At 42.1% G+C, this 12,015-nt stretch overlaps 1 protein-coding gene across 4 annotated transcripts in view; it reads right to left on the bottom strand.

The window, feature by feature from the left end:
* Positions 1-12,015, bottom strand: part of LSM14A (LSM14A mRNA processing body assembly factor) — a 57,681-nt gene that overhangs the window by 27,410 nt on the left and 18,256 nt on the right. For all 4 annotated transcript variants that reach the window (XM_049786606.1, XM_049786608.1, XM_049786607.1 and 1 more), the window contains exons 2-3: positions 9,852-10,015; positions 7,593-7,722 (exon numbers count right to left, since the gene is read on the bottom strand). In XM_049786606.1, the coding sequence (XP_049642563.1) occupies positions 7,593-7,722; positions 9,852-10,015 (294 nt within the window). The remainder of the gene's footprint in view (positions 1-7,592; positions 7,723-9,851; positions 10,016-12,015) is intronic.

The raw sequence follows: 12,015 nt of genomic DNA, 5'->3' as shown, positions 1-12,015 counted from the left end.
AGGTAAACCTTATTGTTATTACGTACTATCATTTATGATTTTCTGGGTTCCACTGTTAATACTGTAGGAATTTTACATTCATGTACACAGGAGATAGTGAGCTGTACTTTTCTTGTAATGACTTCCTAGATTTTTGGTATGTCAGTCATCTGGCTATGAATACCAGGTTAGTGAGGTTCTTTCTTTATTCTTTTTGTTTTGGAGCTACATCTGGTGTTTTTTTATTTTGGTTTGTTTTTGTTTTTGGGCCACAACTAGTGACACTCAAGGGTTACTCCTGGCTATGCACTCAGAAATCGCTCCTGGCTCGGGGGACCATATGGAACGCCAAGGGATTGAATCGATATCCATCCTAGGTCAGCCGAATGCAAGGCAAACACCCTAACACTACGACACTGCTCTGGCTTGCACCTGGTGGTTTTCAAGGGGCTACTCCTAGTTCAGTGCTGTGGGGATTGGTGACTCCTGGCAGTCCTTAAGAGACCATGTGGTGCCACAGAGGTTGAACTTAGTCTGCCGTCATGCAAATGTGCTCTAGTCTGCTGAAATCTCTCAGGCTCCCTTTCTTCCATTCTTTGAATGTCTGTGTAGGGTTGGCAATAGCCCCACCCCCTTAAATGGTAGGTTATTTTTGTTTGTTTTGTTTTTGGGTCACATCCAGACATGCTCAGGAATCTGAGCTATGCACTCAGGAATTACTCTTGGTGGTATTTGGGGGGACAATATGGGATCAAACCAGGCGTGGTTGCATGCAAGGCAAATGCCTTGTATGCTCTGTACTATCTTTCTGGCTCCACAAGGTATATTATACCATTTAAACTATGTCCCTGGCCCCCAGAGATTTAAAAAGAGAAATAACTATCTTCTTGAATTTTTATTTTATATATCTTTTGTTTTTTGAACCGCACTTGGCATTGTTCAGGACTTATTCCTGGCTTTGGGTGAAGGCAGCACTCATGGCAAGGTTAGAGTGGCAGGGCACAAACCTGGGTCAGCCGTGTACAAAGCAAGCACCCTGGCCACTCTGTTGTGCTATGTCTAAAAGCCACTGACATTCATTCATGTAGCATTGGGGCTCCTTTATAAATGACTCATCTTTTTTTTTTTTTTTTTTGGTTTTTGGGCCACACCCGTTTGATGCTCAGGGGTTACTCCTGGCTATGTGCTCAGAAATCACCCCTGGCTTGGGGGGACCATATGGGACGCCAGGGGATCGAACCGCTGTCCGTTCCTTGTCTAGCGCTTGTAAGGCAGACACCTTACCTCTAGCGCCACCTTCCCGGCCCCTAAATGACTCATCTTAATCACACTTATTACAATGCAGATTTTTGTTGATGTTTTGGGGCCATACCTGGCAGTGCTCAGGAGTTACTCTTGGCTCTGTGCTCAGAAATCACTCTTGGCAGGCTTGGAGGAACTATATGCGATGCCAGGAATGAACCTCAGCTGGCTGTGTGCAAGGCAAAAGCCTACCTACTGTGCTATTTTATTCTGGGTCCCACAATGCAGATTTTTTTTTCTTTTTTGGGTCACACCCGGAAGTGCTCAGGGGTTACTTCTGGCTCTACGCTCAGAAATCATTCCTGGTAGGCTTGGGGAACCATATGGGATGCTGGGATTCAAGCCCCATCCTTCTGCATGCAGGCAAATGCCTTACCGCCATGCTCTCTCCGGCCTCCACAATGCAGATTTTAAGTGTAGTTTCCCCTTCCTTTTTTTTTTTTTTTTTTTTTTTAAAGCTGGGTGGTAAGCTTCCAAGCAGTGCCCAGGAGCCACTCCCATAGATTCCGACCAACTAGGCAATATACCTGAACCCAGCATTGCTGGGGATAACCAAGGCAACCTCATTGACACCTAGAAGTTTTAACTTGCTTGTTTTTGGGCTGTATCTGATAGTGCACAGGGACCATAAGTGGTGCCAGGAACCAAACCCGTGTTAGTTGTTGCAAACCAAGTACCAAGCCCGCTGTACTATCTCTTTGGCCCAGTTTCATCTTATAACATGCAGGGAGACTAAAATTTAATTTCCTCTTATCTTGGCTGAGTTAATCAAGTTACACATTTTTAAAAATCAGTCTATTGGGCCCGGAGAGATAGCACAGCGGTGTTTGCCTTGCAAGCAGCCGATCCAGGACCAAAGGTGATTGGTTCAAATCCCGGTGTCCCATATGGTCCCCCGTGCCTGCCAGGAGCTATTTCTGAGCAGACAGCCAGGAGTAACCCCTGAGCACCGCTGGGTGTGGCCCAAAAACCAAAAAAAAAAACAAAACAAAAAAAAACAAAAAAAAAACAACAAAAAAAACACATTAAAAAAAATCAGTCTATTTAAGATATGAAGTTGGTTGGCAGAGTTGTTCACTATGCACTCAGATTATCTAGATATTTTATTTTTTATTTTTTGGTTTTTGGGTCACACCAGGCAGCACTCAAGGGTTCCTCCTGGCTCAGAAATTGTTCCTGGCAGGCTTGGGGGATCATATGGGACGCCAGGATTTGAACCACCGTCCTTCTGCATGCAAGGCAAACGCCCTATCTCCATGCTATCTCTCCAGCCCCCTTTAAGTATTTTTTTAAAAAAAAAATCTCAAACAAGCAAGTCCTGGCTTTGATATTCAGTTTGGTTTGCATATATTGGGGCACTGAGGATCAAACCTAGTATTTTGCAAGGCAAGAGCTTTCAACTAATCTGTATCCCTAGTTTGAAGTTCTTTTTTCAGGGTGGGAACACACTTAGGGGCTAGCTGCTTAGTAGTCTTCTTGGTTGTGCTTGAAGGAAAGGACTACACAAAGCCAGGGATAAAATCAGACCTTCTGCATGTAGAGCATGCATAAGAGCCCTTTGTGCTATTTCTTGATCCAGATTTTTGCTTTGGAAAACTTTCTTCTATTACTTTGAACTTTCTTCTACTTTCTTTCTAGGTTACTAAGCTAGCTGGTTGGGGCACTGATGAGAAGATATTCTTGTTTGGCATATATACATGCCTATGTATGTATTTTCACTCCCTTCTTCCCTTTACTCATGAGCTGCTGGAACAGTTGGCCGTGGTGTTCATTGAGTTTGCTTGACTTTAGCTGAAGCATACATAGTTTTTGCAGAATGCTCACTGGTGATTGCTGCAGTGCTATCATACTCCCACAAGGGCTGAACTTCATGACAGTACCTGCTTTTTATTTATTTTTGGTCCCTGGCAGCACTCAGGAATTGGTTACTCTTGGCTCTACGCTCAGAAATCACTCCTGGCAGGCTCGGGGCATCATATGGTATGACAGGATTCAAACCACTGTCCTTCTGCATGCATGTGAGGCAAACACCCTACCTCCATGCTATCTCTCTGGCCCCAGTACCTTCTTTTTAAAAGAAGTTATGGTGTTTGTAGAAAGGGTGAGAGATGTCACACCCATTTCTACTGGTGCTTACACATATTTGGTTGCAGCTGTGGCAGGAGATCATCATTGGCACCAAGGAACAGAGAAAGGAAAGCTGTTAAGATTGTGCTTGGTGCTTGTGATAGCTTAGGGATCAAACATGTGACCATATTTGTGTGGCAGGCATTCTAAGCTACTGAGTTATTTTTATTGCTTTAGGCCCTTCAATTATATTATTTAAAACTATAACATTTTCTTTTCTTTCTTTTTCTTTGGTTTTTGGGCTATACCTGGCGGCGCCCAGGGGCTACTCCTGGTTTTCTGCTCAGAAATCGGGGACAGAGACTATATGGGATGCTGGATTTGAACCACTGTTGGTCCTGGGTTGGCTACTTGCAAGGCAAATGCCCTACCACTGTGCTATCTCTCTACCCCCTAAAACTATGACATTTTCAAAGCTATGCATAAGCTCCACTTAGATTTTTATTTACTCTGTGTTTAAAAATACAGGTCACACCTAATAGCGTTGGGGATCTAGCACCTGGTAATACTATGCTTCATGGTTCAGTGCTGGGATAGTGATCAGCAGGGCTACAGATAGCAACGCTCAAGGAGACCTGTTTTCAAGGAATTGTATGCAAGGTATTTGCTTTACCATTTTAACTACATCCCTGGCTTGGATATGTCATGTCCCGCCCTTTTCTTTTGGGTCACCCTGGCAGTGTTCAGGGGTTACTACTAGCTTTGAACTCAGAAATTACTCCTTAGTAATTAGTGGGCTTGGGGGTGGGTTTTGGGGGTGCATATTGGATGCTGGGGATGGAACCCGGGTCGTCTGGGTACAAGGGAAGCATCTAACCTGCTGTGCTAGCACTCTGGCCCCTGTATATGTCAAATTTTACAACACTAGTTAATTTTTTTTGGTGTTTTTGGGCCGAACTATTTTTTTTTGTGTGTGTCAACTATCAAAAACTCAGGGCCTCACCCACGCAAAGTATACATTATGCACAATACTGCTGATTTTACTTCTTTGGTCTTAATCTTTCAAATTTAATAGAATTAAAAAAATAGAAAAAACAAATTTAAAAAAAAAAAGAAAAAACAAATTTAATAGAATTTGTTTTAAGGGACAAATTTATTTTATCTATTCTACTGAGTGATTTGTGTGCGCTTAAAAACAAGAATAAAAACCTCTGGGGTCAGAGAGGTCATACAGCAGGTAAGGTGCTAAGTTTGATTCCCATAAGGTCCTCTAAGCACCACAAGGAGCAATTCCTGAGCATTGAGCCAGGAGTAATCCCTAAGCACTGCCAGGTGTGGTCAAAACACAAAAGCAAAACAAAAAGTCCCCAAACAACTCCAAACCAAACTCAAATACATAGTATTGTTATAACCACTTATGAGGTCTCTTCTGAACAATCTGTCTACCTCTTGCAATATTCCTGATCTTTATATCTTCTTTGATATAATTTTGTTTTTTGGCTTTTGGGATCATACCCGGTGGTGCTCAGGGGATCATGTAGGATGTCAGGAATTGAATTGGGATGTCAGGAATTGAATTGGGTCTGTCCAGTATTGGTCGCGTGCAAGGCAAATGATCTACTGCTGTGCTATCACTCCAGCCCCATCTTTGTTATAACTTATTTATTTTTTTCTGATATAACTTATTTAAAGGTTTTACTTATTATTACTTTTATGGTCTACCTGCTTTAAATTACTTTTCTTTTAGCGCATTCTTATAAACTCAAGTTTTATGTAAGTTTAACTATCTGTGTGTTATAATAAATGCTTAATTCACCTATATTTTTACCAAAATCTTCAATATCTTTAGTCATCCCTAATACTTGAGATAGTCCCCTAAATTTATGTCAAGTTTACATCATACTCTTTTTAATTTAAATTTTTGGTCTCAGGGGTTAATTACTCCTGGCTCTGAGCTCAAAGGTCATTCCTGGCAATACTTTGGGACCATACAGGCAACTAGGGGTTGATTGAACCCAAATCAGCTGCATGCAAGCCAGATGTCCTATCTGCTGTGCTATCGCTCTGGTCTCGACACCTGTTCTGGCCCTAAAAGGCCACATTTTTAAATGATGCCACAGGAAGGGCTTTAATTGTAAATCTAGAGTAATCAACACAAGCTGAGTAGAATATACAAAATTCTTAGTAGTGAGAAAAAATGGTTTTTGACAAATTTGTAAATTTAAGGAACTTATTCTTTCCCAATCCTTTATTTCTTGTTTTGAAGCTATACCTGGAAGTGCTTCAGGTATTTTTTTTGGAGGCATTGGAGAGACCATATGCAGTGTTGGGGATTGAACCTAGGCTTCCTTGCATACGATACATGAACTCCAACTATTGAGTTATCTCTCCAGCACTCTTTCAATTTTATACATAGGCAGAACATTTACATTTTTGAGAGGCCCAAACGCACAAAAACGTATTTTCAAAGAATTAATTTTTTTGCCACACCCATTTGATGCTCAGGGGTTACTCCTGGCTAAGCGCTCAGAAATTGCCCTTGGCTTGGTGGGGGGGGGGCATATGGGAGGCTGGGGGTTCGAATCGAGGTCCTTCCTTGGCTAGCACTTGCAAGGCAGTCACCTTACTTCTAGCACCACCTCACCGGCCCCAAAGAAATTAATTTTAATTAAACTTGTTAACTAATGAGTTTTAAGATATACATGAAATATATATGATTTAGTGAAACAACATAAATTGGTAAATGATTATTTTATTCTATTTTCCTGGTTTTTGGGTCACCATGATTTTGTGCTAAGGAATCCCTCTTGGGGACATGGGGATCATATAGAGTGCTGAGGATCTATCACAGGTCAGCTACTTGCAAGGCAAGTGCATTCATTACCCGCTTTACCATCTGAGGCCCCCAAATGATTAATTTAATATAATCAAAAAAGATCAAGGGCTAAAACTTGAGATATAAAAAGTAATCACTGTCTTTTGAAAATTTCAATACACATGAACTAAAGGGTTAAAATTCAGAGCTATAAAACTAACACTGGTATGATCTGACTACACATAACCTTAGCGAAGAAATAATGATAGCTTTGTCCTTTTGAAAGGACTGTTCTTAGCTTAGTTCATTTACACATTCACTTTAGTGCTATGTTCTAAAAACTCTCTTTTTTTTATTTTTGGACCACACCCGGTGATGCTTAGGGGTTACTCCTGGCTATGCACTCAAAAAACACTCCTGACTTGGGGGACCATATGGATGCTGAGGGATCAAACCACGGTCTGTCCTAGGCTAGTGCGTGCAAGGCAGACACCTTACCGCTTGCACCACTGCTTCAGTCCCCTCTAAGAACTTTTATATATTAAACACCAAGATCTCAAATGTGCTAAATGTATTTATCAAAGGTGTATTAAATACTGAGTAAGACATATTTCATATAATATAAATACTACTCGCAACAGTATTTGTTTTTGTTTATTTTTGGCCACATCCATTTGATGTAAGAGGGGTTACTCCTGGCTATGTGCTCAGAAATCGCTCCTGGCTTAAGGGACCATATGGGACACCGGGGGAACGAACTGAGGTCCATCCTAGGCTAGGGCTTGCAAGGCAGACACCTTACCTCTAGCACCAACTCTCTGGCCCTGATAGTATTTCTTTTTTTAACTTTTTATTGATTGCTTCATTGAATGAGTGGTTTCTGGGCCACACCCAGCAGAGCTCTCAGGGGTCCTCCTGGCTCTGCACTCAGAAATCATCCCAGCAGACTGGGGGATCAAATGGGATACCGGGAATTGAATCGGGTAATGCCCAGGTCGGCTGCATGCAAGGCAAACACCCTAAAACACTGTGCTATCTCCTCAGCCCCGCATTAATATTTCTTAGTAATAATTAATAGTATCTTCAATCACCTTTGAAAAGGTACTGTTGAAAAACATAAATGCTTTCTTTAAGTGATACATTTTATACACAAATTTAAAATAACATTCAATGATTTATTTAGGTTGTTTTATTCTCAAGTGACTATTTTAAGAAATAATCTTTACCAAACCAACAGTGATTCAGAATATTAAATAAGGCCCTTAAAGGAGTAAGTTACAAAAGTAAAACCAATCATTATGTCTGAATATTTGACGTAAGTTTTATATATCTTTTTCCCCCCACCCCACCCGCACCAGTTTTATATATCTTAATGCTCAAAACTAGGAAATTACTGTAAATGGGAAGAAATGAAAAAAGAGCAACATACCAACACCAACAGCACCAAACTGCTGCCCAACTAATGAACTGGGACTAAACTGACTGTATGTTGGCATCCTGCCAAAAGGTCCGTAGGATCCCACTGACTGGAATGAAGAAGTAGATGAGCCTAGTGAAGACTAAAGAAAGGTCATAGGTTATTTTCCCAGACTATGAACAACATAAACATAATAAAAAAATTTGGTTATCTAAATTTCCAGTTAACTATAGCACACAATGACTAGACACAAAAAGCAATTTTAACACCTCGTTCAGTGTGAAATAGTTAAGTAACTTTCTGAGTTTAAAATATTTGTATGTATGTGCCAATTATATTCAATGTAATTAATGCTATTTTTCTTTTCTTTTCTTTTTTTTTGAATCACACCCATCAACGCTCAGGGCTCTATGCTCAGAGATGGCTCCTGGCAGGCTCTGGGAACCATATGGGATGCTGGGATTTGAACCAGGCATGCAAGGCAAATGCCCTACTGCTTGCGCCACTGCTCTGGCCCCATGTTACATAAGATTTAGGAAGATTTCCTGGGTAATTCTTTTTGTTTTGTTTTTGGGTCACACTCAGTGATGCTGGCTATGCGTTCAGAAATCACTCCTGGCTTGGGGGACCATATGGGATGCTGGTGATGGAACCAAGGTCTGTCCTGGGTCAGGCAAGACAAATGCTCTACTGCTGTGCTATTGTTTCGGCCCCTGGGTAACTCTTGGGTAAATTATTTGGTTAAGTAACTCTGCTTAAAAAAGTTTATAGGTAGATGGGGCTGGAGCAGTGGTACAAGCGGTAAAGTGTTTGCCTTCCATGTGCTAACCTAGGACGGACCGTGGTTCAATCCCCCTGCGTCCCATATGGTCCCCTTTGCCAGAAGTGATTTCTTTTCTTTCTTTTTTTTGGTCACACCTGGCTGCGTTCAGGGTTTACTCCTGGCTCTATGCTCAGAAATCGCTCCTGGCAGGCTCAGGGGATCATATAGGATGCCAGGATTCAAACCACTGTCCTTCTGCATGAAAGGCAAACGCCTTACCTCCATGCCTCAATGCTATCTCTCCGGCCCTGCCAGAAGTGATTTCTGAGCGCATAGCCAGGAGTAACTCCTGAGCCTCACCGAGTATGGCCCAAAAAGGGGGGAAAAAATCTGACTCATATAATGGTATTAAGCTCAGAGTATTGTGAGGATTGACTTATTACATGCGTACACAGCTTTGGTTGAATAGTGCTTCTTATGCCATTAATTCTGAATTAATTCTAGGGGAAGGGATGGACACCAGACCTGGCAGTGCTTAGGGTTTATTCCTGGCTCAGCACTCAGAGATAATTTCTGGCAGTGCTCAGTGAACCATATAAGGTTCTAAGGATCAAACCTGGGTTGGCTGTATGCAAAGCAAGTGCTTTATCTCATGTACTCTCTCTGGCCCCTGAAAATACATTTTTTTTTTGGGGTACACCCGGTGGTGCTCAGGTGGCGCTCCTAGCTTTGTGCTCAGAAGTCGTTCCTGGCAGGTACAGGGGACCATATGGGATGCCAGGAATCGAAGCTGGGTCCATCCCAGGTTGTCTGCATGCAAGGCAAACGCCCTACCGCTGTGATATCTCCCACGCCTTCTGAAAATACATACATACATACATATGTATAAGTATATGTATATATGCTTATATATGTTTTTATGCCACACTCAGTCAGGGGCTACTCCTGACTCTGGTCAGAAATTACTCCTGGCAGGCTCAGGGAACCATATGGGATGCCAGGGATTGAACCCAGGCTGGCAGTGTGCAAGGCACACCTACCTGCAGTGCTATTGCTATAGCCCTGAAAATATTTTAAACAAAAACAAAATTCTGGGACCAGAGCAATAGCACAGCAGGTAGGGCATTTGCCTTGAAGTGGCCAATCTGGGTTCCATCCCCAACATCTCATATGGTTCCCTGAGTCTGCCAGGAGTGGCTTCTGAGGCAGAACCAAGAATAACACAAAACAAAAACAAATTCCTCAGCTACTTCTGACCTTAATCCTAACTTCTAATCCAAAAAGCAAGTACGGGTGCGCACACACACACCCCCCCCACACCCACCCATCCCTTTTTGGGGAAAAATATTATCCAGGTGTTTTATGTATCCAAATAACTAAGATATGTTAAGTTCTATCAATACTCCAAGTGAGGAAATAAGAAAAATTCAGAAGGTGAAAAACCAACGCAAGAGCTGGGATGAAACTGATTCAGAGCCTAAGACAAATTTATACTATCTGTTAGTTACCTGAACGATAGCTGGGTCCTGAGGCAAAGAACATTGTGGTTTTGGTGGCTCACAAACAGTGAGGTCTTTAATATCACTTCCACGGAATATAATGTATTCAAAGACTTCATCTCTAGGTGGTATTGGGCGATCTGTTGGTCTGTCTTCTGTACCAAATGATCGAACTGGTGAGAGAACAGAGAACATGTGATATTTGTGCATTCATCACTATGTACTGTTGTTGCTCAAGCTTGATGAGCCACCAGAGCAAGACCTATCAATTAGATCTATCAATGCTTGGGAGATCTTATGGTGCCAGGGTTGGAAACAGATTGATTTGTATGTATGACACAGCCTTACCCCTGGGACTGTCTCTATTGTAGTAGGGTCGTACTTCCTACAAGCCTTCCAAGCTCTGGTTCTATTGCTCCAGACTTTTTTTTTTTTTTTACACTTTATTTAAACACTGTGGTTGAAGTTGTCCACAATGTAGTTGTTTTGGGCACTCAATGTTCCAACACCATGTCCACCACCAGTGTAACATTCTATGTACCACTGTCCCTAGTTTCCCACCCACTCCTTATGTTTTCCCCCATTTCTTAAAAGGCACAAAATTATTTATTTTATTTATTTATTTATTTTTTTGGTTTTTGGGTCACACCCGGCAGCGCTCAGGGGCTACTCCTGGCTCTACGCTCAGAAATCGCCCCCGGCAGGCTCAGGGGACCATATGGGATGCCGGGATTCGAACCATGGTCCTTCTGCATGCAAGGCAAATGCCTTACCTCCATGCTATCTCTTCGGTCCCAAAATTATTTATTTTATAGTGCTTGTTAAAACAAAATGGCTAATGAAATTAAAAATAAAAAAAACTCCCATGAAAGAAAACTGTTAAATCTCAAATACGGTTGTTAAGGTTATTGTTTGAGGGGTGTGTTTTGTTTTTGGGTCACACACAGTGGCGCTCAGGGGTTACTCCTGGCTCTGTGCTCAGAAACCGTTCCTGGCAGGATCAGGAGACCATATGGGACGGTGGGGATCGAACCCGGGTCTGTCCCAGGTCAGCTGCGTGCAAGGCAAATGCCCTACCATTGTGCTATTGCTCCAGCCCCCTTGTATAAGGATTAAATACACTGTTTTCTTACTAGCTGAGACTTCTGTGATACTGCTTTTGTTTGTTAAGCTTAGTTGGCTTCTATGCTTAATCCTTGTCCAATTTTGTGTGCTCCTGTTGAGGCTGTCAGTGCTATTGAATTTGGAGTTTTCAAACAATATAGGAATTTCCAGGGGCCGGGCGGTGGCGCTGGAGGTAAGGTGCCTGCCTTGCCTGCGCTAGCCTAGGACGGACCGCGGTTCGATCCCCCGGCTCCCATATGGTCCCCCAAGAAGCCAGGAGCAACTTCTGAGCTCATAGCCAGGAGTAACCCCTGAGCGTCACAGGGTGTGGCCCAAAAACCAAAAAAAAAAAAAAAAAAAAAAAAAAAAAGGAATTTCCAGGATCTGTAGAACTGGGCCTGTAAATTTCAGCAGCTTAGCTTGGTTTGCATCTCTTCCAAGACTAATGGTGAAGCTGTGTCCTTCAAGTTTATATGGTAGTGGCTGAGAAGACCCTAAATTCTGATCAAAATCCAATATAACTAGAATTTAAACCAGCTTGGTGTTTCTGCAGACATTAGTTGTGGAGCAGTGAAGTTGGGCTGTTTATATGGTCTGCATAGTGGTAGTTATGGTTGAATCTGAGGGGTTTTGGCAGGATAGGGACTCAGTTTGGGCCCCTTTTTAAACCACAAGTTTCCCCGTCCAAAGACCAATATAGCTGTGAATTTTAGTGGCTTAGCTTGCATCTTTATTTTGTAACACTTTTTAAATAATAGTTCCACGCAAATAGTCTATGATGCCACATATTCCAGGTTTCCTTGTAGCTCTACTTGGTTACACTTAAAATGCCCATTGCACAGTTATCCATGACTTTTTTTTTTTTTTTTTTTTTGTTATTGTTTGGTCCTATACCCAACAGTGCTTAGGGTTTACTCTGTAATGAGAGGTCACTCCTGGTGGTGCCTGGGAGATCAATGTCATGTCAGGGATCAAACCAGGATCAGTTACGTACAAGGCACATACTATCTCTCCAGCACCTTATTTCAAAAACTTGGGTTTGGGGACGTATATAGCTATGCACGGGGAT

The sequence above is a fragment of the Suncus etruscus genome, chromosome 14 (genome assembly GCF_024139225.1).
Source record: "Suncus etruscus isolate mSunEtr1 chromosome 14, mSunEtr1.pri.cur, whole genome shotgun sequence".
NCBI classification, from domain to species: Eukaryota; Metazoa; Chordata; class Mammalia; order Eulipotyphla; family Soricidae; genus Suncus; species Suncus etruscus.
This window is presented reverse-complemented; position numbering and strand designations above follow the sequence as displayed.